The 27948-nt window shown below is 34.4% G+C and overlaps 1 protein-coding gene across 2 annotated transcripts; it reads right to left on the bottom strand.

Moving 5' to 3' along the window:
• Window positions 1–9136: 9136 nt before the first annotated feature.
• Window positions 9137–26425, bottom strand: LOC145604689 (protein ALWAYS EARLY 2-like). Of its 2 annotated transcripts, none has more exons than XM_081660603.1 (19): window positions 26272–26425; window positions 25621–25716; window positions 24454–24552; window positions 24052–24114; window positions 21916–21993; window positions 21273–21441; window positions 20903–21144; window positions 20448–20793; window positions 19191–19268; window positions 17618–17748; window positions 17485–17538; window positions 15717–16019; window positions 15442–15620; window positions 15077–15359; window positions 13764–13964; window positions 12872–13033; window positions 11810–12001; window positions 10393–10683; window positions 9137–9605 (listed from the first exon to the last, which is right to left on the bottom strand). In XM_081660603.1, exons 2-19 carry the CDS (start codon window positions 25708–25710, stop codon window positions 9441–9443), a joined length of 3126 nt encoding a protein of 1041 aa, XP_081516729.1. In that variant the 5' UTR covers window positions 25711–25716; window positions 26272–26425; the 3' UTR covers window positions 9137–9440. The 2 variants fall into 2 exon arrangements, with proteins under 2 accessions (XP_081516729.1, XP_081516730.1); XM_081660604.1 differs by having other exon boundaries at window positions 20906–21144.
• Window positions 26426–27948: the final 1523 nt, after the last annotated feature.

Here is a 27948-nt window from a genome sequence, read left to right as displayed (position 1 = left end):
GAATATAGTGTGGAAAAGGATGCTGCCTATTGTTTCATTTGTTACTTATTCAAGGATGAAAATGCATTTGGAGGTGATGCATTTGTTAGCGATGGTTTTCGATCTTTTAATATATTATTTGTAGTACTTTTAGTTTGTAAGATGAATTATTTAGGTACTATTTGGTTGTAGTATGGATTATTTTTGTTTGATTGAATGATTGAAATGAAGGTGGTTGTCATATATATATTTTTGTTAGTATTTTTGGATTCGAATTTTTTTTCTTTTTCTTTTACAGGTGATCAATTATTCAGGGTGACTCACAAGGACGGAAATCCTGGATCCGCCACTGGCTTTACCCCCCATGAATATAGGCCTGCTCCCATTTCCGGCGAGCTCCCCTTCCCTGCCAACCTCCCCTTACCACTTCCCCTTCCTCATTCCTTCCACGAACAACTCCAAACCACTTTCATTTCCCATCCCTTCTCGAAATTCTGGTCACCCGTCCAAAAATCTTATCAATTTCCAGCCACCTCATCCACGCGTATCTCACCCCGCGCACCCTCCCTCGACACCAAGAAACCTCAGCCCTTCCCTTCCCCCCCCCCCCCCCTCTTCTCGATTGTCAATTTGGGTTTTGGGTGTTTTTTGTTCTTCTGAGTTGAGACAAGAATTTGCAGAAATCTGCCAGGATTGATTTGTTTATGTTTCTAATTTGTAATTGGGGTTGTTTATTTTCAATTGGAAAGTCAAAGTTGTTATCTTGATTTGCAAAAACCAAGGAATTATCTTGGTTGTGGTTTTCTGAAAAATTGGATCTTGGGAGCTTGATTTGAAGGTTTGTTAGTGTGGGAGAGAAGAAATTTGGGTTATATTGGGAATTTTTATGGAAGTGATCAATCAATGGCAGACTTTAAAGCAAGTAATTCATGAGCACTTGCATTGGGGTGAGGGGAGGGAGATCGGCGGCAAGGGATGGGGTGGTTAAGGAAGGGGACGTTGAAGGTGAAGGAAAAGGAGGTGGAAGTGGTGGTTAGGATTATTTGGGAATGTTTTTTTTTAAAAGTTTTTTTAAATCTTTTTTTTTGTTATAAAATTGAAAGAAAAAAAAGAGTTACCTGAGGAACAGGTAGAAGGTCATTTTGGCCTAATAAAATAAAACACCCCCCAAAGCTTGGATTATTGTAGAATAATTAAAAGGTTGGATTATTAAAAATAAATACGTTAAAGGTTGGATTATTTAAATCAAATTTTCCTTAAAATAATTCAAAATTAAAATAAGAATACTAAATACGGGCCAATTAGATTTCGCCACGCCATTATATTGTGGTGTCATTTTTAAAGAATGACATTGTAGAATTTTTAGTGAGACGGCAGATCATAGAACAATCGCTGACCAAACGAAATAACTGCAATTTCATCATTGTTTACAAAAAGACAATATCATAGACGTCCTCGGCCTGCAACAATTCACTAGTAGAAAAATTGAAAAATACAACGCTCATTGGCCACCGGTTTTTGAAAACCCGCGGCAAAAATTAGTGGCGGGATGAGGCAAAGAGTTATTGCCACCGGTTCAACCAAACCCGTGGCAAAAATTTGAAAGGCCACCGGTTTTGAACCGGTGGCAATAACTAAGTATATTAAAAAAAAATAAAAAAAAAAAAAAACCGGCCCTTTATATACCCCAAACCCTACCATTTCTTCTCCCACCAGCCGTTTCATCTCTTCTCTCTCCTCTCCCTCAACCAAACTCATCATCCATCTCTGATCTCCACCTTCTCTTTCGACCTCAACTCCGATCCCCTCTCCCCTCTTCTCCTTCATCCTCTCCTCCTTCTCTTTCTCTCTCATCTCTTCCCTCTCCTCCTTCTCTTTCTCCTTCTCTCGATCTCTCTCTCTCTCCTTCTCTCCTTCTCGATCTCTCTCCCTCTCTGTTCCCTCTCGTCCTCTCTCCTCCGTTCTCCTCCTTCGCCACCATCAACCCACGAAATCACCACCACGCCACCACCACACCAGCAACACCAACATCAACAACACCGACAGATCTACATCATCAACACCACTTTTCGCCTTGATTTGTGCATGTTTTTAGGTTTAATTATTCAAGGTAAGGGTTTATGTGTTTGATTATGTTTGGTAAATGCCTTGATTTTTATGGATTTGATTGTTGTAATATTGTTCGAAATTGATTTTCGAAATTTCTGGGTTTAATTGATTTTCGAAAGTTTTGGGGTTAATTGATTTGCCGGGTTTGATTGATTTGCGTTTAATTGTGATTGATTTTCGACAGTTTATAGGTACATGCATGATTTTTGGGTTTTTTTCGCAATTTTTTTTTTTAGTTTTAATAATTTATGATTTATGTGTTTTTTAGGATATTTATCTTTTTTTTTTGGATTTTTTTCTGGGTTTTAAAAAACTGATTAGTGTTCTTTTTTTTTTTTTTAATTCCGAGATTAGTGTTCTTTTTTTTTCATCAGCTTAATTTAAACTGATTAGAGTTCTGTTTTTTTTTTTTAATTCCGAGATTAGTGTTCTTTTTTTTTTATTATTCAATTTATATATTTGTTTTAATTGATGCAGGTATATTGATTTGGATGTGAAAGTGAAGAATCAAGATTTTGATTTAGATGTTGTATGGGGTTTTTTTGATTTTGATGTTGTAATTTTTTATGATTTATATTGTAATTTTTTTTACTGATTTATTTGATGTAATTGTTGGATTATATTGGAAATTTTTTTTTAATTAAATGTTGTAATTTTTCGATTAAATTGAATGATATTGTTCGATTTATATTTAGATGCTTTCATTTTTTTTTATTTGATTGTTCAGTTATATTTCAAGTAAAAAAAACAACATATATATATATATATATATATATATGTTCATTGCCACCGGTTAACCGGTGGCAATAGTTGTTAATACAAAAAAAAAATATTGCGGGAACGACTATTGCCACCGGCTAACCGGTGCAATACTTAATTTTGCCACCGGTTTTGAACCGGTGGCCTTTTCAACTGAGTATTGCCACCCCCCAACTGACCACCGGTTCAAAACCGGTGGCGTAGGGGGGTTTTGAACCGGTGGCCAATTGATATTTTCACCTAGTGATATTATTCATCAAAAATCTAATCAATTATTTTGGAAACCACAAAGATCTGCCCACTACTATCCCCAGACTTCACGTCCTCATCAGCCACACTTTACAAAGCAATAAACTAGCAATAACAAATCTGTGTGTCTTTGCAAGTTCCTATATGCATTGTTTTATCATTCCGCAAAAGTAGTCAATAAGAACTCACATACAATTCACCCCCTCTTGTATTAATCGTTTCAACTAACATACGTGCATCAAACTTTTGAAAATACATAAATTGCAGCCAGTCGATTATCCAATAAGCCCAGCAAATCTCTTCAAAATGTATCATTTTATTATATATTGACCAAAACAATATAATTACTTATTAGACAGATAATATTGAAAAAAGTAAAACAAACTCACTATCATGTTGTCTATCTATCCTTGTATAATTGGATAGCCGGAGTAAGATTTTAGTCTCTAACCATTTTCATCAAACTAAAAAGACATATATATAAACCAAGATTAGTGCATGAGTGTTCAGTAAAACTAAATATATAAATAGACTGAATTGCTAATCATTGGAGAAAATCAACAAAAGCATTGATTTGAATAATCATTTAAATCCTAGCTAGTAGAAATTATTCATAGTTCACTATAACATAATTAGTTAGAAGTCCGTTGTATCTATAATTCTAGAGAAATCAATTGTTGTAATAGCTCTATAAATAGCAAAAGCTAACCTTTGTATGGATCATAAACATAATAATTAAAAAAAATTTATAATCCTTAAATCATGTTATTTGTTAATTCTTCAAAGAAAAAAAAAATCATGTTATTTGTTAATTGCCATCACACATATATTATAGTGTAATTCAAATAGATTTGTTGAAGTAAAGTGATTCAAGTAATAACAATCGTATTATTACATAAGGTCGATATTGATCATAAGCCTCCAAACTAATATAATAGTTAGATATAAGTATATAAATAATATGTAAATATTAACTAATGTTAACTTACACATGTTAGAATACTTACAAATCTAAATTTCTTTAGGGTACAATCATAATTCGAAGCAATGATGTTGAACGCAAGCATTCTAGCGAGAATGAGATTCTAAATAAGTATTATAATACATATTAATTTTGTTAGTATTAATTTTCAACACCCTTGATCCAAAAAATGACTCCTCCCTAATGAAATTTAATTTTGTTAGTATTATAATACATATTCTCAAATTCATAATTTCTAACACATTCCAGATAGTAGGAAAGAAACACGCTTACCGATTTTTTGCGTCGACCTTGTTGAACAAGCCCAGTAAAAGGATAATCACTAGCCAGACTGATACCATTGTCTTCTATCCATTTTAGCGCCAGCAATGGATCATAATAATACCCAAATATAACTCCTGTTCATCTGGTGGTCGAACATTATCCACTAGCTCTTGTACTGATAACTCGATACGTTGTTGAAACTAAAAGGTTTTGATGATATTGAACTTAAACTAATGCAAACTCAACTAATAAAGGTTTTAGTGTTTGATTAGTTTAGGTGAAGTTGATCGTGGTGATGGAAGAAGTAACTTGAACTAAGAAGGCATGAAGAGATCTTTATAAAGAAAGTTAAACAAAGAAGAAGAAGCTAAGAGTTCTTTAACAAGAACTAAGTTCTCTAACAAGAACTAAAGTTCCTTAACATGAACTTGAAGACAGCAAGCTGAGGTATCAGCCTACTCCGCGATTGAAAGGTCATCTTAGCCGTGGTGAGATTTGATGGCACGACAGTCATTGGAGAAGAAATTTGGTGTGTACCACTTGAAGAAAAAGGATTATCCTATACTTAACCCATATAGCATTTCTGTAAACATTACAATCACGGAATAACCTTGATAGGTTGGGGTGGGTACTAATTATTTTGAAGTTCAAAATCCGAAGGAAAATTTGACAATTACCACCTTCTGTTATGTCCATTTTAGCAATTACCACCTTGTATTTTTTTTTTTTTTGAAAATTATCACCTTCTATTTTCAAAAACATCAAAAGTTACCACCTTCTTACCCCTCAACTACCACGTGGAGTCATTTCGGGCAGGGTCACTATTTCAGGTTACAGGTCAAGAACTGTTTTTCACCAATATTATTATTATTTAAAATTACATGCATATTACATAAACAATCCGAGTATCGCACGGGCACAAAACTAGTATATTAACAAATTAAAGAAGAGTCATGAGTCAAAGGTAAGTTGACTTGCATTGAATGGCAAACAAGTTTTATTTATTTATCTATTTAATTTTTCATTGTCTACTGCTAGGATATTTATGTTACTATGAAAATTCCTATTAGTGCATATGTACTCAGCTTTTGCTGATTTGTACTTTGTTGTTTGTGTTGGCTTTTCTTTGGATTGGCCCTAATATGACCCATTTTTATATGGCAAATAGTGAGGTTGAAATAAAGAGAAGACAGGTAGAATGAGCATATCAAGCATGATGGGATTGAGCGAACAGGGTTACATACATGTTTATTTATTTACTATTTTGGAAAAATACACTTTAATAATTCCAACTTTGCCCAATTTACTTTAAATAATCCCAACTTTCGATTATTTTGGAATGATCCCAACTTTCATATGTGTTTTCTTTCTTCAATCCCAAACCGATCAACAAAAGTCAACCACCCATTATTCTAGGCTACCCAACACGTGTCAATACTTGATTGGTTTATAATTTTTAAAAAAAAATTAAAAAAAAAGAAAAAGAAACTAAAAAGAAAAAATTAAAAAAATCCAAAACAACCAGCCGCCACGCCCACCAGCCATGTTGGTGGCCCTTCTCCCCAGCCTACCACCGAACAACCACCTCCCAGTCCCTAGCCACCGATTTTCGTCGCCCAACCACCATAACAGAAATCATTTTCAACAAGTTCTTGGACGTCGAGAATGATGGGGATGGCATTGGTTGTGCCATGAGGTTCGCTCCTACAAATAACAGGTGGTATCACCGCCGGACTGTAGTCCGGCAAAATATCATCATCATCGTCCGCAGACGAAGAACTCACTGCTATTGGTTTTTCCTTTCTCACCCTCTTGCTCCGCCGCTCTAGCCTTCTTCATTGCATTAACTCATATGATGTGGTAAAAAATATCTGAAAAAAAAAATAGTCTCCCTTTACTCCACCTATTTTTTGCCGAAACGAAATTATTCTGAAAAAATTGATTCTTATAATCCTTGGTCGGTTCTTTGTGAGGGATCTTCTTCTATTGGTCCCTAACCTGTTGGTAACCGATTTTGGTAGGTAAAGATGTCACATGTTTTGTAACTTGTTGAAAATTAAAATAATAATAAAAAAAATAGGAAAAATTGCTCCCATAAATCCCAACTTTGCCTCGTCCGCCCAAATTAATCCATACTTTTGATTATTATCTATTGCACCCAACTTTAGGGGGTATTAATTTTCGTTGCACCCAACAGGTCATCTAACCTGATGTAGCAGGTCACCTAGCCACGTGTCAGCGTATGATTGGCTTAAATTTTTTTTTTTTTAAAAAAAAATAAAACAAAAAAAAATTTAAAAAAAAAAAAATAAAAACCCCACAAACCACCCCATACCAGCAGCCGACCACCACACACCACACCCCCACCCCCACCAAGCTGCCGGAAACCGCCACCCTGCTGCCGGAAACCTCTCCCCTGCTGCCGGAAATCGCCGCCCAACCTTCCCCTTACCTCGAAACCCACCCTTTCCCTTCCCCCACCCCCGAAAACCCCTCCCTCACTCCCGGAAACCGCCGCTCAACCCTCCCCCTTCCCTCAAAACTCCCCCTTTCCCTTTCCCCACCCCCGAAAACCCCTCCCCCACCCCCTATTTCCTCCGTCACTCCCCTCACCCCGCCGTTTTCCGACCCCAATCCCCTTCCCCTTCCCCATCCCCTTCCCCGTCGTTTTCGCCGTTTCCCCCTCCCTGTCGTTTCCGCCCCCTTCGCCTTCATTTCCGACCTGAATCCGGCCTCCCTTCCCCGCCGTTTCAGCCCCCTTCCCCCACTGCCGTTAAGGGGTGGCTGGGTTTTCTTTTTTTTTTTTTTGAATTTTGAATTTTGTTTTTTTTTTTTTTTTTTTTTTGAATTTTGTTTTTTTTTTTTAAATTTTTTTTTAATTTGACCATTCATGTAGTGACACGTGTCCATAAACAATGTAACACACAAATGTTGACCGGTTTAACCGGTTGCAGGTAAGTTGGGTGCAACAAAAATTAATACCCCCCAAAGTTCGGTGCAATAGATAATAAACGAAAGTTGGGATTATTTTCGGCGGACGAGGAAAAGTTGGGATTTATGGGAGCAATTTTTCCAAAAAAATAAAAACCATCAAGATCAAACAATCTTGAAACATATAATCAAACGTACATAACAGTAAACATCAAGATCAAATATAATCAATCTTGAATTACATATGATAGTACTACTACGTTACATACATAACTAATTAAAACCATAGTAAAAGAAACTAAACTATAACAATTAATAATAATACCATCTTACGTACGTACATAATCAAATCAAATAAATCGAGGACAATACAAGTCTTTAATCTCAAGTCCTGAATACCATCCTTGACGCGTCACAGCAGCAGCAGCAGCAATACTGATACTCAACTCGAGGAATAAACATCATAGTAGGAGCGGGTTGTAGGACGTAGAGTTGTGAAGCTAAGACAGCCATAGGCGACGGTTGAACTTGGTAGACATAAGTTGAGTAATATTGATGATGAGAAACAGGAATCCCTGGATATATTGGTTGACCGTAACTATATTGAGTTTCTTGAGTTTGGTTTGATGGTGGTAAGTCGAGTACAGGAATCCAATCGTAGTCAGGGTACGCATACGTACTTCGACTTTCCTGGTTATTAGGATGGTAACAACTCGTGTCGGCCGGGCTTGATTTGGGAGAGGAGGACTCCATTGATGGTGTAGAGGTAGTAGACATTGGCGTTGTTACGAACGTTGGTTGATGGATTGATAATAGGAGAGTGTTAGGAGAGAAATTAAGGAGTGATAATTGTGGAGAAAAATAATGAAAGTGATGGGGTTTATATAAGGTTTTTTAGTCGGTGTGAATTAAACTCCGGATTATTGAATTAGTTTATGGTATTTCTTGCAGCTCAAGTTCTATTCTTTCCTAAATTTTGGCATTATTGTTTCCGGATTTTTTTGAATTTTATGGATTATGTAAGGGTTGATATTGTGGATGATGATAATGGTGAGAGCTTGAAAAGTGAGTATGGTACATGTCTAGAGAGTTTAAGAGTCATGGAGATCAAAGAAAACGATGAAAATCCAAAGGTCGAAAATCATTTTGCTAAAGCTACTACTAATGCTGGTACTATAAGTCTATAACAAAGTCTATTGTGAAGTTGCCTTGTGGACATGTGTTTCTTGAGACCTATGTACTTAGATGGCTCCACATAAATCAATATCATGTTTGTCCATTTTGCCGGCTTGAGTTGTCTCAACATGACGATAGTGATAATGATTCTGATAGCGTTAGTGAGGAATAATACTAATATGATTTAGGATGTTGATTTATATACTAGTACAAATTGTGGAAATTGTATGATTTAGGGTATTTTTTATTACTACCTCCGTTAATTTTTATGTGCAACTTTGGAATATTTTATATCTCACAAATAATACTCCAAAGTTGCACATAAAACATAACAGAGTTAGTATTTAAAGAACAATTCATAATAAAAATTTATTATTACAGAGTACTTAATACATTATTGTTTAGAGAGCTACAAAGGCGGGGGTGAGAATCGATCCCAGGATCTCCTGGAATCGGGAAAGAAGCTCTAACCACTTGAGCTATCTCTCCCTCTCAGTACTTAATACATTATAATCGTGAAGTTGATTGTGATAATGATTTTCATACAGCTTGATGGAGTGTAGAAGTGCATAGTACATCAATGGAGTAGATTCCAATCAACCACTAACACCACTTACAGATCAAGATGAAAATATTGAAGGTAAGGTAAAAAAATAGGTTATATTACAAGCAAACCCATAATATTGGAAGACCTCAGATAACTCTGAAAGTTTCACAAAACGCCTAGATTATCCAAGATACATGATCCGAGGCTGTGAAAATTAGATTCACAACGATTTATTATTGTGAAGGAACCCATCCATAAATAATTTTTACATCACAATAGTTGGTCTGGCGGAAAATTCCTTCCTATCATTCCTAGTCATATGAATCGGTAAATATCTACTTAGAATAATCTATCTTAGGGTTAGCAAACTACAAAAATTATAGAGGATATCTAATGGTTTTTATGTACAAACCCACCTGAAGAAAGAGGTGCAAATATATACTCTTATGTTGGTACAAGCGCTAATATCTGGGTCTTTAATCTTCCCATGCACATTTGTATCTCCCTGTAAATCGAGAGGTTTTGTGGGCAACATGGATGCAAACTTGTTACAGCATCGTCTAATATCTGCGCGACCTCTGCAGGTGGATATTGTCGCTCAGTGCAAGTCTGGTAGTCGTTAAAAGAAGTGGTCAGTGATGTACCAGGAAATACTGTATCAGAAATTTAACTTACAACATGCAGAAATAATGAACAGCAGAAATCGACTAGAAGAAGAAACATTTAAAGCTCACAATTTATGTTTAGGAAACAAAATTTAAATTAAGATAGTGATCCTTCCAAGGATTGAAACCCCCCCCCCCCCCCAATCGTACCAATCAGCAACATCAACGATACTTTGCAAAATGATGCCATTCAAGGTTTATACAAATCAACGAGTACCCCTCTAGCCATAGCACAGTATTGTAAAGGACTCCAGTAGTCCAGTCTCCAGTAATCCAACTAGGCCCAAACATCTGATTGACGTTCATTTTCAAAAAATCATTGAGACTAATTAAAGAGCCACATACGTATGATCTTCAATGAAACAAATACTAGAAAAAACACAATCTAGAGTCTAGACAGCCCGAATCCCATCAGAATACAGAGTATAAAGGCCAGACAACTGTTTAGACAAAAAAAAAAAAAAATGTCTAGTGAGAAAAGAAAAAAAATTAAATATGAGCCAGATAGGGGTAGCAACAAGTCCATACAAGAAATGGAAACAGGGGTTGGTAACTAGAATCGAAAACAACTTTTGGACGCATGTTTTGCCTTCTGAAGAGAGAAGTCAAAAAAAAATGTAATAAATATTTTGGGATGATCCATTTCAAACAAGTGGTGAGACAGCAAATCATATAACAAAATTGCGAACCACCCAAAATAACATCAATTTCAAAATTGTTAAAAAAAATACCTGTATCATAAGCAAAGTAGCAACACATGATGTAATAAGGTCAGAAGGGATTTGAAGATCATTTGACACAGAATCATCAGTTGGTCGCTCAGTAAAAGCATCACATGACAAAGGGGGCTCAGAAGCACAGGAAGTAAGTGGGTTCTGATGAGGCAAACTTCCTCGAACTGCATTTAAAGATGGTATCATAGACGTCCTGCAACTAGTTGCACATTCACTTTCGCCACTGGCATCCAAAGCCTCCCTAATTTTAACATGTGGATCTTCACCTTCTTCAATAATAGAGATTGCCTGAAATAATTATTAAGAGTATTTAATAACTGCTAGTCACCAAACAGTATGCAAGTTTGCCACAATAGTAATCACCATATTCATGTAAGATTTCTCCAATATAACCTCCCTAGGCCAATTACTATGTCCTGATAATGAGCTAACCAGTGTAAAAAAAAAAGGACAAGGTTAAGATCCTCAATTCCTTGGTGCCATGGAACCCAGACATTGCATGGAGGGAAAAAAAAATTCATGGACTTCAAGAGATAGTCTCAGAAATTATTATAGCTTTTCAAAGCAGAAGATGCCCAATAAACAGAGTAGTAACATTTAATCTGGATTTTATGACATAGACAAATGAAAAAAGGTATGGTGCAGAGGGACATTAACCATGAATAACAAAACAGATAATACAGCACGCCTACCAACAAAACTTCTTCATATTACGACTTAATACAAATCTCTTTGTTACTAGGAGGCATTAATAAGAATTTTTTTTCCTGAAACAATCAAATGCTTATCCACATTTCTTCCTCCTATTAGATAAGTAATATATTTGAGTCTGCATAGTTATCAGTTACTACTATTTCAAGGAATGAAAGGTGATAGTGTAATATCCATGCAGTTTACATAGGAGAAATAAGGGGGAAAAGTAAGCATAATAACTATGCAATTAAAACAGTTTGTTCTGGAATCTGGATGCAACACACTGACTTTAACTTTAGTTCCAGCCCATGAGAATTCAAGTAGAAATAAACAGAATTTGAGAAGAATATTTTCTCGTGAATCTAAGTGTGCATCTTCTTATCATATTCTTTCTGATTCTCCTGAGTCCTTATCTTGATGTTCTAATGCCTATAGACCACAAAAATTTTGGAACACTCAGTCACTTAGGAAGCAACAGCAAAGATTGGTATGGGGCCATGAAAAATGGGGAAAAGCACCTTCTTCTTATGGGTTAACTAACTACTATAATCATTTCTCTTAAAATCTAAATAAAAAAAAAAAGAAAATCAAGTGGGAATCCTTAATCAGTTAATCTTAGACTGTAATATGACCAAAAAAAAAAAAAAAAAAAAAAACAACCACTACAAAAGAGAGTTAAGGTGGCATATGAAACTACAGCTATTTCAGGCCCATTTTGTACCTTTGTAGCAGTATCTACCATTTTTTGTGCCTTGTCTTTAGATCCTTCAACAATTGCTGCCACATTGGATGCAGTTTCTTGACAACTGATTCCAGAATTGTTTAAAGACGGCATGTTTCCATTTAAACCAACTGATTCTGTTGTGGGATGTGGCCAAGAAGGCAGACTTTCTGAACAACTCTGACCAAACACCTGCAGAAGAAATTAAAAAGTCAAATCAATTTGATCCTATTAAAATAAAATAAAATAAAAACATTAAAAAAAAATAAATAAATAAAAAAAAAAAAAAAAAAATCAAAACACACAGTTGATATGGCTCAAAAAGGCTAAGAAAGGGGCATAAAATCTCACTACATGACCAAATATTCCCAAACCATAATCATATTCTGCCATACAAATCTATAGTTGAGACCAATGGATCTCAATATATCAAAATATTTCTGCACAGTTTTCAAACATTTATTACATTACAAACTATTAGTAAGACGCATCCTCAGTTTGTTTCCTGAGAGGATGATAAAAGCAGCAAATAACTAAAGAGGGGAAGAAAAAATCTTTGAAAGTTGCAGAAAGAATCTAAATGACTTCTATCTCATTGCATATGTACAAGAGAAAAAAACAAACATAAACAGTCAAGGTATGTGTGTGTTTACTACACAATATAATATATCACAGATACTGAACAAAACTGAGTGGGAAATTAGATGCACTTCAAATTCACAATTAACCATAATACAGATACTACAAGCAAAAGAACAAAGTTTATACAAACCAGAAGATTCTTCTCACATGACAATCATTCAACAATAAAGTTAGAATTTAAAAATGTATCAAGTGCAGACACCACAGCTCAGAATCAAATCTATTACTATAGTTCATTGGAACTTTATATTGATGGTTTATCAGCGAAAAATTCTCCAAGCAAAACAGAGACCATGATCAACAGCCAGAAGGCCTGAACTAGTTACATCCTCCCATAAACTTTTAACAATTACTTGGAGAAATTATGTAATTATATTATACTCTAATATCATGCAATGATATCTTCAGCAGAAAGCATACCTTTTGATCTAGACCCCCAGTCAACCCAGGAATAAATCGCATATGACCTTCCTGCAGATGCAGCTGAGACATATTGTAAGATTGATTTTGGGTTGCTGATGGTATCTGGAAACTTCCACTGCCTACTGCCTTCGCATATGCACTCAGACAAGCTGGATTAGCCTGCAAAATTACAAATTTCCAACAAATCAGGATAGAAGTACAAAATGCTTTAAGGCTGTAGGATCAGAGGGCTGTCAACCCAACCCAAGAACATCCCAGCTAACCCAGAGTAAACTGAATCATAATTCAATCATTATTGGTACCTATTAACCATGATGCCCCATAAAAGGTTCTGGCCCAAGGCAAGGGTGGGGTAAAGATAACTAAGATTCAAATAACCTTACACTGGCGATTAAAAATTGATCACTCCTTAAAGATTGCATATCCTAAATGCAACAACCAATAATTCACCATTAAAGAAACTGAATTCCATCTTCCCTTTAAAAATGATCATGGTTGGTTCACAATGACATGATAGAGTATTAGAGTATAATTATTTACTTCTCCAATCTCCATTAAATGTAGACAACTTAATCATAATGAGAAACACACGGCCATAGTCCCATACTCTCCTTTAAGGAAAAGATAGCCAACCCTCACAAGAACTAAGGTAATCTAACTCCACATGTAAATGGGGTACCAAACTACCAACCCATCAAGCCTTAAATTCTAGGCTTGAAAACGAATTGTGCATTTGTGCACCAAGCTCAAGCTAACTCATATTATCATCCCCCAAACCTAGGCTGAACAAAAAAATCAATGGCATAAAGATCAGTATTCTTTTACATCCCTCAGAGCAATTGGTGTGCCTCTTTATAAATGATCCTCAATCAAGAGAGTTGCAAATTACCTTCATATCGGCTGCAACTGATGGGCTGAATGAAGGAACTCTTATATGGTGATTGACATTCTTATTGTACTCTTCTAAAGCAGAAAAACTTGCTCCATTGATTTTTGGAACTTGTACGCAGCGGTAATCAAATAGCATATTCTGCCTCTTCAAATCTTCGGGCATATTCTCCAACAGGTTCAAAGGCATGCAATCAATATCCTGTCTCAGAGATTAAAAAAAATGAAAAAACAAATAAAAAATTGGAGAAAAAAAAAAAAAACATAAATGGATTAATTAACTAATCTGCACAAAGTATAAATAAATATATAAATCATTCGTGCCCTATCAAATATAGTATTTCATCACAGAAATATTCTATATCATGGGAAAGAATGTCCATAACATATTACAATTGACTATTAAGAAATTCAATTACTGAAAACAATCAGTCGTTCTGCATGGGATAATATTAGTCACCTAAATTATACTCCGTAAATGGGATAAGAGTTATAAGTACCAGGGAATATTATAAAATGCCCTGTCACAATTACAGGTAATAGTAATTCTTTCTGGAATGACCTAAGAACAAAAATAAAGGTAACGTCCTTATGGAGATATTGGAAAATTAACCTTAATAAATTTTCCAAACGGCCTCATTAGAAGGGGCATCATATTGACTGACTAGTATTGACTTGAATTAGCTTAGCATATTCAGTCCAAATTTAATTTAGGAAAAATAAGCGTAATATTTCAGTAAATGCAGAACCTTCCAATCATAACATCATCAGATAACTACAGGAATTTATTCTATAGACTCTTAACATTACAATCTCTGAATTAAAGTAAGCCAAAGAACCAACCATCATCCCCTAAGCTGGATAATTGATATCTAGTTTCAAGCAGCAGCAAGGCAGAGGGAAGAGAAGGGGTTGTTGCCCATGCAGCATTTATTACCCAAACTGATGCCCCCCTTAAGGAGCATACTCATAAAAGTAAACAAATAAATTCATAGGAAAAGGATCGACATAATCTTTTTCTTTATGATTTCTATTCTTCTCTTCTTCCCAGCAATTACTCTATTCCGTCTCGTTGAAAACCTTGCAATTATGAATTCACATGTATCACTTATCATCCCTTTTTTTTAAAAGAAAATTGCGAAGAATGTGTTTAGCTGACAGCAAGACGTCTTTACATTTTGTACACACCATGCTCAAAGTATGATCCCTCAAGACAAGATTCGGGAAATATGGCCTTAAAAGACATGAACTTGAGCTATAGGCATCAAGACATTTCAGCAAGCAAGAAAGACTGTAAGGAAAAACAGTAAATACCATGACGAGTTCAACCCCTAAATCCGGATGATGAAACTGGACCATGCAGTTGTCACGATCAACTGTCAAGACACTACCATTATGACATTCTCTTGTTTTTGGATGAATAGCAACTACTTTTTGTCCAACATACAGTGGACAAGCTAAATCTGTTGGAAGTCCTTCCCCAAGGCCAGCCCGAAGGTTAGCATATTGAGTCCTAACAGATTCACGATATTGATTAAGTTTCTTCCTCTCTTCCTGTAGAAAACGCTCAGAGAATCTCCGAGGTTTACCAAGGGAACTGCAATCATATATATTTCAGTCAAACTTAACAGCCCTTCCTCTCAAGAGAGATAAACTTTTCACAACAATCAAAATTTTACCTTCTAATAACACCCAATTCAAATCGAGTAAGTCTTGGAATATGTCCCAATCCAACATGATCTAGGTACTCCACAAATTCCCTCTTAGCAAACCAAGGATAATCAATGGCACAGTAAAACCACTCATACACACACCATCTGCGTACTTCATGCCAGGAAAGACAATGCAAAAGCTTTCCCTACAATTCAAGTTGTTCAAAATAGAAAAATAAGCATAGGCCATGAGAATAAAAAAGAATATTGAGTCAATTATTGTTGGAAATGAGCAAACTGACCTTCACATCTTGCAATCTATCATGGGGTACAGACAAACTATCACTAGAGCAACTTGGAGTATAATTTTTGTCCTTTAGAAGGAGTGTTCTGTCTCGTTTTCGTCTACGTTTCCTTCCTGTAGGGTTAGCAACCTGGCTAGCATGGTGAGCTTGTGCACTAGACACTGCAACTTCTGTCTCTCCTGTATGAGGGTCATTGCTAGAAGACACGTCTGGAGACCTAACCAATGATTTACAATTTTTGGAAACAACAGAGATCTGTCCACTACTATTTCCAGACTTCACATCCTCATCAGCCACACTCTACAAAACAGTAATTTAGCAGTAACAAAACTTAAGGTCAAATAGCTACAGAAATAAGCACAAAACAAGCCATAGATATCTAATAGCTAGCTCATCCTCCTAGACAAATTGTCAAAAGCATGCTTCAACAAGTTGCAATGTTCAAGTACAATTATAAAAAAATAATAATAATAAAAATAAAAATTAAAAAAAAAATTAAAAAGAAATAATAAAATAAAAAAAAGTCAATCCACCCAAACAAAAGAGTCAAGAACCATTGAGAAATCCAAAATACAAAATCAATATTAAATCCACAGGATCACTTATACCACTAGAAGTTAGCAATCACCAACTTAAACTGCCAACAAAAAAATTTACAAACAATCCATTGGTTTATTTTTCCCAAATAAAAGAATCAATCACTTGAGGAAGCAATATATTTTGCCCAATTTACGGTGTACCCTTTACCTTGGTTCATTTACCTATTAGTCTATTACAATCGTCAGTGTGCTATTAAGATAGAAAGTCTATTAATAACCAACAAAGAGCTAATCCTAATTCATCAACTATAGCTCAGTTGTTCAGTCATCTTCTGCTACCTCAAATCCGTAGCCCAGAGATAAGCAGCCGGGGAAATGCACACTCAAACTTGTTGACACAATGAACCTAGAGGACATGTAAACCTAATTCAAATTCTCACTTCTCAGAAGTCTTAACACAAACAAGAAACCTATGCTTTTCACTTCACAGTCCACACTGATGATTTCTAAACTGGTTGCACCCATATTAATTACTCCCTCCGTCCTATAATATAGTGAGTATTTCATTTTACACGGTCTTCAAGATGTACATTTGACTATCAATACCTTTAGATTCACATTAACCAAGATTATAAATAGCTGAGATTATAAAAGTTGATAGTACGTTTTTTGTATGTATTAATGAGAATTTTTAGTCAAAGTTTTAAAAGTTTGACCAAAAATATGAAAATAGGCACTATACTCTGTGGCGAAGGGAGTATTCACAAGCATGTTCATGACATACAATATCTGAATATCCTATGAGCCATGCACTGGAAGACTGCCAAAAGTGAGATTTCAACAGATAAATATTAAGCTGAAAATACATGTGCTTAACATTGTAACCACTAATTCATGATTATATCCCCTTGACTCAAACAAAATGCCAGCCGAAAAACACAGATCCAAAAATAATGTCAAATGAGGAAGTGAAAGGAAAAAAAAATTATGTTTGCTTGCCTCTTTTCTGATTTCAATATAAATTTAAACATGAGAAAATTATAAGGCAAAACTAAATCAACCAAGAATAATTACAGGTACTGAAAAAAATTTCATAATGCTGAAGCCATAGCAGGAATACAGACACGCATCAAATTAAACTGGACAAAGTGAGAAAACTATCACATAAATCAAAGTAGCATCAAAGCATTCACACAGAAAAGTGTCAAGAGTAATTAATTTCCTACCTCATCTTCTGTGGGCTTTTTAGAAAAATCATTGGGAAATTCAGCCTTTGGCACCTGCGACACATCCAAGATAGTAAATGTTTAAAAGACAATTAGATGAACAAAAAGAAAAAAAACGCAGCTGGATCATTACCTTTAAAGCTTGGGACTTCCGATTCTTCTTGAACTCAACACTGGCCTTCTCATCACTTAATGCAATATTGGAACAAGCAACCCTATTAACTACAGTTTCCCGAACAAGTACAGAATCTCCAGCATCCTCAGCTTCAGAGACAGTACATTGTAAAAACTGATCAGCAATTAAGCCCAATTATAGTAATACAGCATTACAGGGTTCCAAATAAAATATCGACAAAATTGTATGAAAGAAAACATCCATGCTCTGTTAAATGGGAGATTTTCTTGCATATATATTCTATAAACTACACATCACCAAAAATACTGAGAAACGTATACAGTGGCCTAAACCCGAAGACCTAAGGGAGAGAGCATGATTATGACAGAAACATTCACCGTGGCCTAAATCCGAAGAAAATTAATAAAAACAAGAGTTACATGACAGCAAGGTTAACAAAGCCATGAAAGTGCCGCCCAAAAGACATTAGAAATTCAGAACTACTGTCAGCACATATAACCAATTAAAAAAATTTAAAATCAAAATTACAATCCAAATATATATGTATATGATTTGTAGATTATGGACAGAATCACACAGTCTGACCTTAACAAAAACCCACAAATTAACAAACCTTACTTGCATCTGCATTGCAAAATTATTTAAATGTACAGCTACTTATATTGATGAATGCAGAGCCATATACCAAAGGCCAAAAACATCAGGCCTTGTCATTGATGTTCTGATAAAGTTGAGATTCTAGGTATAACTTCAAATGCAAAAATAGAATTGTACCCCTTAGATAACAGCTTATAATTTATTTCATGCCCTAAAAGTTAACTAGGACAATACAAGAAACACCACATTAATTTTAATAATGAACACATGCATTTTTAAAAACATATGCTCAGAGACCAATAAGTATGGAATATAAAAGATCTTAACTGCAACTGAAGAGAGGGGGGAAAAACATTTTAAATCAAAACAAACACACTCTTAAAGAAGATTTAGTCATGAATTAAACGTATGATTGCTAACATCATGTAATGACCCGGGGCATTGGCTAAAAATAAATCTTGACATAGAAAGATTAGATAAAAGCAAAACAATCAGATAAAAATCTCTATATACTGTAACAAGATACACCAGGCAATGTACTTTACATTTACAGCTACACTTATGAGAATTTATATTTTTTAACAGCAAACAAGGCAGAGGATAGAACAAGTAAAAATCTAAATAAAAAAATATTAAAAAAAAAAAAAAAAAAAAAAAAAAAAAAAAAAACAGAGAATTAGAAGCCTACGACAGCATTCCAGATACAATGCTAAAGTATTGATAAGATGAAAGTAAAAGTAGGACAAGAAAAGAGGGCTCAAGAAGCTGCAGAAAGACAATCAACATAAATGTGTTGCCCCCTAAAATGCTCCCCAAGCCATTTTTCATATATTGGTAAGAGTACATTAAAAAAAACATAACAGAGAAAGGGAACAAAAGATATAAGCTATAGATGATATCTGCGTTCTGTGCCACATCTGAGAACACAATCATAATATCAGGATTCAGCAGAAAAAGGGGAAAGAGGGTTTACCAGGTTCTGCAGCAATATATGGCATCATTGAGGACATTTCAGCCAAAGTCTGCAACGCATCACAAGCGGCAAGTTCATCTGCCAAGCAACAGATATGCATTATACGGTTATACCACCACAGTATATCTGTATATTATAATAAGATGGAAAAATGAGTGTACCAAATTAGGCAAAAGTAGAAGTGGGTAGAACACAATTGGAAAAAAATAATAATAAAATAAGAGGGAACACAAATTACACACTATATACTACACTAAGGGTGTGATCTATTCACCTGATTTTCATTTATCTGAAATTATTAAAACTTATTGTAGTTGTAATTTGTACTTGGATAACCCTATCGGCCTATCATAACTTATCTTTCCTGAACTAAGCTTAACTTAACTAATCTGAACCTGAAATAAGTGACAATAAGGTGAACGGAACAGCCCTAACGATGGGTAAAGCAAAAAAAAACACATAAGAAAACTCCCCATATATATAAGTTTTTCATTTAACAATTTTAAGCTTACTATTTTAGACAGCAGGCCCACAATTTTGTTATTTATATAATGTTTTCTAGTTACATTATATTTTGCTGGCCGTGACCCAAGTACTATTTTGCACAAATAGTTTTAATAATCGTGTTGCTCAATAGAGGTCATATTCTTCATTAGTGTAACTGAGGTTTGTGGCACTTAAGTATTTTCAGCCACCAATTTAAGGAAAACGAGACATCATCTAATATAAGCTTCAGTGGAAATAAGGGGTGTAAGGAACTGTAATGGTCAGCAAATATTGGCCTCCTTAAAAATTAAAGCAAACTTTATGTGTACTAAAGTCTGGTAGGTACTTTAATGTTTTCATCCACCATTTTGAGGCTAATGTAGATATCTTGTAATAGCTTTGGTAGAATAAGGGTTTGTAAGGAACTGTAATGGTCAAAAAATATTGGCTATCACAAATTACAAGGCTGGAGTGAAATGAGAAGTGGTTTTAGGCTTTTAGCTTCTTTTTTATCTCATGTTCAATGCTCATGAGGTTTTATGTAAAATTTTATGCCATCTTAAGAAGCAAGGATGCATGGAACACAGTTGCTTCTGCCTTCCCAACTACTATAGCGTAGCTGGTCCTTCCATCTGCCAAATCTGTTTACTACGTAAACCAATTTTTCTGCATCCCCGACAATCAAAACAAGCTTTTTTACTTCTCTGCCCCAGACTTAAAAGAAGGAAAGATAGGAGAGATATAAACCAATATAAACAAGAGCATAGCTACCTTCAAAGGTCAGTTTCTTGCCTCTACTTTGGCCCTCAGAAGTTGATCTGCAAATATCAGCACTTTTTCCATCAGAACCAATTATTCTTGGTCCTTTATCAGCATACTTGTAAGCTTCTCTAATATTATCAAATAACATAGTTTCGGAGTGCTGAACTTTCTCTTTCTTTCCTTTCTTTCCTTTCTTCCCTTTCTTGTACTCAGCTAAAGCAGATTTACCTATATCCACTCTATCCCTGGCCCAATTTTCAGTTTTGGCCTCATTGTAGCCAAAGCTACATTCCTTAAAATCTCTGTCTGCTACAAGTCCACCATTCCTGACCTTCAGAACAGGAGATCGTGACATCTGGAACACAAACATAAAAAAGTAAAACAATCAAACACCTTGCATGAAACTGAAAAATATCTTTAGAAACCTCTAAACCCATTGGGCCAGCGACTGGCCATAAACATACCACCTCTTCTCTAGCTGACACTTGTGAAGTCCTTGTACATTCATTTTTTCTGTACATTGTTTGTGAGCCGTGTGGAGAATTTGGATTGCACCATGCTTCCTTCAGCCTTAAATCCCCATATGGAACACCATTGTCATTTGCAATCTTCCCCGACACTCGAGACTTCTTATTTGGATGAATGTCCAAGCATGAAACAGGTACACGAGGTGTCCTTTTTCTTACAGGGAAATTCAGCGGGATACCTGAAGGTTTGAGTAAGTTCAAAGCTCAATGCTACTTGGTTATGCAGTCAAACCTATAAAACCAAACTAAAACTTCACACGATACATGTCACGTTGAAACAAAATTATTATTAGCAAGAGGACAATACCATCACCACGATTTTTTAGCAAGGATAAGCAGCCATCACTTGAGCCTGCGGACTGAAGCTTAGAATCATCTCTGGAAGAGTCAAGCAAACCCTTTGCTTTAGTATTTTTCTGAATCTTTCGAGCCATTACCTCAGGCCCCTTAATCTCTTTTTCACTGCCACTTCCATCCTACCAATATGATGAAATCAATTTAATGATCACAAGGAAGAAAGTGCATTACCAAGAAAAAAATTGCCTATAAATTCTTATCGTGATCACAACAAATAAATTAGATAAGCAACAAGCTAAAGCAGACAATAGTCTCTACAATGACAAAATATCCAATTTACACGTCTTAATCAGACATTAGACAAATAAATTATAAAACTAATCACAGCACTTGACTGATCACACAAAGAACGGATAAAATGCACAATAATTTTTCAGCAACTAAATCTGTCACTAATACCATTATCTAAAAGATAAAAGATACAAGCACCACTCATCTCAAGGCAGCTCAAAGTGACCTCTCAGGAGAATAACTATACAAATGGGACTTTCCTACTATTTTATGGCCTTAGAATAGAATTCAGTTTTAAAAAAAAAAAAACAGAATTTTATGGAGCAACCAAAAGATCTATCAAGAGTCAGCTAAGATCTTACCAGGACATTATAGTGATCAGTCATCATTGCTATGAGTCCAACCACAGAAGCTGTGCCCTCTGGTAGAGATAAGTATGCCTGAAGACCAAGAGCATGTAGATGTTTATAAGTAAAGCTTTGGAATCAAAATGTTCCTACAATAATATGAATACAAAAAAACTAGAGCACCAAAGATACAGAGAAATAATTAAATCAAAGCAATTGTAAAGAGTAACAATTCACTCATTATATCACCTTACCTCTACTTCCTGCTAGTATATCTGTTGCTTGCACATCTTTTCATCTCACAAACTTTAACAGTCATCAAAAACTAAAAAAAAGGCTAAAAAGCCATTCCACTGCATTGACCCCCCATAGATATTAAAAATTTTCATCATGTACTCAGTTTTGAACCCATATGCATTGCCAAATACTTAAAATAAAGTCTTGGTATCGTGTCAGGTGCCCGGCATTGACACTTAATAATCAGGCATTAACAAGAAATTAAATCTACTTCTACTACGGAAAAAAAGATCCTCAAAAAACCAAATTCACGGAAATTGGCTAATTATAACCCTAGGACATATAGATATGAGTTCGTATGACAGTTAATTGTATCCAGGTTCATGTAGCATAGATTACATAGCCTAGCAAGGATAGTGGGGGTTAAAACTCTTAAGAGCAAATTCTCATCTTCAACTTTCAAGTTATCAACTTTTCAAAGATAAGTAAGCCAAGTAACTCATTTTTAAATGTTCACAAATAAAAAAGTGTACTGTCAAAGGAACCTCTATATGGAGGTGTTAACAAACACATACATTGTTCGCATTTCAAAAACTCAAGGAGCTTAAGTTTACAATAATACATAGACAATTACTTAATGAAGCAAGGGAGAAATAAATTGTGACGGGTTCTCAAAATATCAAACATTCATAACTTTCACATCTTAGCATGGCTTTACAGTTGACATTTTCACTAGGTTCCAAATTCAATTTATCCTGAGATACAAGGCAAAATCCCAAAATTTCGGCATTTCACCACTAATATTAATCAGTAATTGCCTTACCACGAGTTGAGCCAAGCAAAAGAAACTTATCAATACACTAATACAGTATATAATTTAAGGAATATTGTTTCCATCCTTATGACTTATCACATACTATAATATGACATATCAATCACTGTAATATTTATATATCGGTGATTCACATTGTTTTTGAGATATGACAGCTCCTTCCAGCTTAGAGAAGCTACTCTCTCCTTCACTAAAAATAAATCTGATCTGTTGTTTCAAACAAAATTAAATAGATTAATAACATTAGGTTTCCTTATTGAGTATTGACAGTGACCATCCCATATTAGATTCACTCTCTACAGAAACTACTCTTGCACTAGTAGCAACTATAAATTAGGATATAATAGATGTTATAAATAAAACATCTAACAGCACAAACCCTAGCTTCACAGAAATCAGTCATTCCAATTATTGGCAGTCTATCAGGGCCGGCCCTTACCCAGTGCAGCCCATGCAGCCGCACAGGGCTCAATTCTGATTGGGGCCTCAAGTCAATACTTAATTACAATATACTGCAATAAATATACATACATACTAAAAGTGGCTTAGTGGTTAGTGTTTTATAAATACATAGTAGAGGTTGGTGGTTCTATTCCCATTGATGGCTTATTTTCGCCATTTACTTTAAAAAACAATTAATGCCAATTTAATTTGCTGTTAAACTCTTCCTTTTTTCCACAACAATCAATGCATTCTGTAAACTGCCATAGTAAATCACTAATATGCCTTAATATTTCATTTCTGGTAATTACAACATTAATACATTCATTCTTAAGGGCGGGGTTAAAACAACAATTTATTCTTGTTTTTTAAATAAAAATAAGTTGGAAGAACAGAATATTCATTTGCCAAATTTTATACTCCTTATTTGCACAAGGCCTCCAAAAAAAGGTTGAGATGAGATGGCCTTAGACAGCATAGAGAGCAGAAAACACACAGGTCAAATCATGCACATTCTTTACCTTTTAGGGGTGTAAGAAAATATACTTTGAGGGGCAAAAATATTGAAATACAAAAAACTTATGCCTCACTAAAGCTAAGTTAAAGTCATTAACTTTCAAAGATTTAAGAACAACTCTTACTCGGTTCATATTGTAAAGTGCTTCAACCATATCTATAGACCTAGAACGCACAACAGCGGCAACCTGAAATTCACCATAAGCAAAATAAATAAATTAGGGGGGGAAAAAAGGTGATGGCATGAAAAGGAAGATATAAGTTGCACGTACAATAAGAGTTACCAAGGGGTAAATCATTCAATATCATAAATCCAAAAAGACAGCACCCGCAATAATTAGGAATTTGGGTCCCACACTTATAGCATTTTGTATTTGGTATAGTTATATTAATGAGTTAATTAGCCTAAGAAACTGATACAGATGCATGCACGGCATTGCTTATGGATGCATCCCAGCAAGCTCACAAGAAGGTAACACAATGACAATTTAAAAGTATGATTCAGGCAGCATTGGCAAATACCCTACCTTCTTCCAGTCTTGGCCATGCTTCCGATAAGCTTCATAAAAACGCTCAATTTCAGTTTTACTCCATTGAGGTCCGAGCATATCAGATAACTTCCGCTTCTAATTAAGAAAATATAAATTGCCACGTCAAACCTCTAAAAATTTACCCACTAAATCCACACAACAAGCATACACAAATCTAGACATTAGAACTCTGATAAGAAACATAAAATATGAGATCTGCAGGCATTCCTTTAGTTTACTAATCAAAAAGACGGCCAATGACCATATCAAAAACTAACAGAAAAGTATGCTTCGTATAAAACAAAACAAACAAACACACACCAGAAATATTTATTAAAATTTAATCACACAAAAAGAAGAGTAAAGGTAAGAACTCAGAAGCCTCAGCTCACTGTAAAAATCAGAGGCGTTACATCAGCATCTTACTAAACTGAAGCAATAATATGGCATTACTTCCTCACACTTTCTATTCTCTAAACAGCAAACGCATTAGCATGCGACAATTCAATATATGGCCTAGTAGAATATACAGATAGAGTAGATGTATCAATAGACCAGTACAGAATACCAACAATTTTCTAGTTGCAAATGACCAAACTAAAATCTGCGAAAAAGTAAAATGATCATAATAAGTCCCAACTCCCAAATGATTTTGTAATGAAATATCAGTTCAGACTCATGGTTATGCAACTCTAACCCCTAAAATGTACCTCAACATATGACTAATATGAGAAAAAATCTTATGATAGTCCATCATTAACCAGAAAAACATAATCAGAAGCAACTCGTAATACTCATCAAATTGTTATTATTACACAAAATGAAAGTCGAATGATACTTTGATCACAAAACAAACCACAAATAATCCGACTAAGTAGAAACCATACATTTCTCACCAACCAAACCATGGTAATGAACCCTTAAAACCCTATATAGCATAATAAAATCAAACCCACACCATTTTCGCCAAAGGCATAACCGACTATTCGACAAAAAAATTCCTTAGAGTACCCAACTGTCCAAAGATCAATAACATACCTAAATTGCAACAAAAATGAGGCACACTAACAACAAATAAACAAGAAAACAACCTACTCATTGTCAAATTATTATTATCATCATAAATATCATTTTCTTACAAAATACGAATGATGAAAACCTCACCTTTTGCTTGGATTTTTCATCTTTACTTGGAGATGAATCACTAGCAGAAGTAATTACTCTTACACTTTTCGACTTCTTTACTGGCGCCATCTTTCACTAAAATAAAATTTTAAAAAAAATAAAAGTTATTAATTAGCAAGCCCTAATCATCGGATAAATCGAAATCAAAATATTTAACGGGTTTTTATAAAAAAAATATATATATAATACCACCAAAATTCAACCAGAATTTGCATTATCAAGATCCAATTTTAAAAAATTATTAAAAAAAAAATTTAAAATCACTTATCAAGTTAAATTAAATAACATCAAATACCAAAAAAAATAAGTAAAAAGGATCAAATTTTCAAATTATCTTAAAATCAAAAACCAAATTTCAAAAAAAGAGGAGAATGAGGAGAGATAAAACAAAAATCACATTCAACCACCAACTGAACAAAAGAAAAAAAAATTTAAAAATCGAAAAAAAAAATAAGTAAATTCAAACAACAACAAATTGTTATCGACAAAAGAAAAGTTAAAAAAAAAAAACAAAATTTTGAAAAAAAGGGGAAAATGCAGAAAATTTAAGAAAATCAACAATGTAAAACCCTAGAAAAAATTGAAAAGATCAGCAATCAAAAGTGGCATAAAATTAGAGAATTACATTACCTTAGATTAGAAAAAAGAATTGAAGAAAAAATGAGGAATATGAAATTGAGATGAAGCGTAAGAGTGAAGGAGGAGAGAGAAAACGGCGGAAGAAGAGAGAGAAAAGGAAGACGACGATGACTCAAAAAAAGAGAATAGAGTGAAAGGGGGGCCGTTGCCGCGAAAAACTTAAATGTCATGAGAATATTTTATTAATTTTATTTGTTTAAAAAAAATATGGGTCTTTTTATTTTATTTTATTTTGGGTTTATTTTTTTGTTGTGCACCTTTTTCGTCGTATATATTGTTGGGTTTTGGGGGGATTTTGGGGTTTAGCGGTGTAAGGGTTTGAATTGTTAGGGTGATGGAAGCAGCGGTTTTGTTTGGGGGAGTTTATAAACGGAGTGTTATGGTGAAAAAGCGAAATATAAGTGCTTGTTTGGTTCATACGGAAGTAAAATCTTAAATAATTTGGGATATTATGCGAATTTAATTTTCAAATCTTGTCAAAAAAAATATGTGATAAAGTTTATGGGTTTTTTCATATCTTGTTTGATTTGGTTTTAGATTCGGTAATTTATTTTCCATGTTGGGTGGGAAATGAAAATTCTCATACACGGAGTATTTTGATTTCACCATTATAGGCATTATTGCATTTTGTTGTCAACCAAACAACAAGCTCTTATGCAAATTCATGGAAATTTTCAAATCCCTAATTTTTAATGTGCAGCCTAACGAGCATGTAAAAGTAATCCTTTCGTTTTTCTAACTTTTTATACAATAAATTCACATAAAATTTTCATTATTTACTTTGATTTTTATTTTTTTTAAATTAACTTTGATTTCTTCTTAACTAGATTTAGATTAGTTAGTGTTGCTAATATGTGAGTATAAAAATATAAGACTTACTCGTACCATTTTAACTACAAGTATATGTTAATATGCTTTTTTTACTCAATGAAAATAGGTAAAGTTTTGGGTGAGACAGACTCACGTGAGTCCACTATCATGTTTTTGGTGTTGCGGGCCTCGCGATCGGGTTTAGTTAGCCCGCGCCTTTTTATTGGACTTTTGTTATTGAGCCCGGTCTCACGTGAGTCCGGTCTCACACAAAACCTTTCGATGAAAATTATACTCCATGGTTAAGTGGGACCAATTAAGTAATAGTAAATACAAGTTAAGATCCTATATATAAATAAAAAGTTGTTTATATACAGGGTATAAATGTCATTTTTGAACATTGAAGTTTCAACCTTCAACCATAGAGGCGCATCGGCATATCTATAACTTTATATTAAAGGCAAAACCAGGAATGACACATGTCATTTCCTGGTTAAAAAGTTTTCCCTCCAAAAGTTTTTTTTTTATTTTATTTTTTTTGGCCAAAGCTTCTTAGAGAAGTTTTTAATACAAATTATACAATAATAATTCACTTCCCATTTGATAAATATATCTTATTTATATATGCAATAATAGTTTTCTATGTATAACTTTGTAATGTAATTCATAATTATTTTTATTAGTTGTGCATATATTATTCTCTCTGTTTTCTTTAAGGTGATAAATTTTTTAATTTTTTTTTTTTGTAATTACAGAACTTTCATCCTATTTTGCAATTAGGTATAATTTTTTTATAATTAAATAGCAATCCTAAACTAATGATATGTATTAACAATTACCGTGCTTAGAGCCTGTTCT

This window comes from Chenopodium album, chromosome 22 (genome assembly GCF_948465745.1).
Source record: "Chenopodium album chromosome 22, dcCheAlbu1.1, whole genome shotgun sequence".
Classification (NCBI taxonomy): Eukaryota; Viridiplantae; Streptophyta; class Magnoliopsida; order Caryophyllales; family Amaranthaceae; genus Chenopodium; species Chenopodium album.
This window is presented reverse-complemented; position numbering and strand designations above follow the sequence as displayed.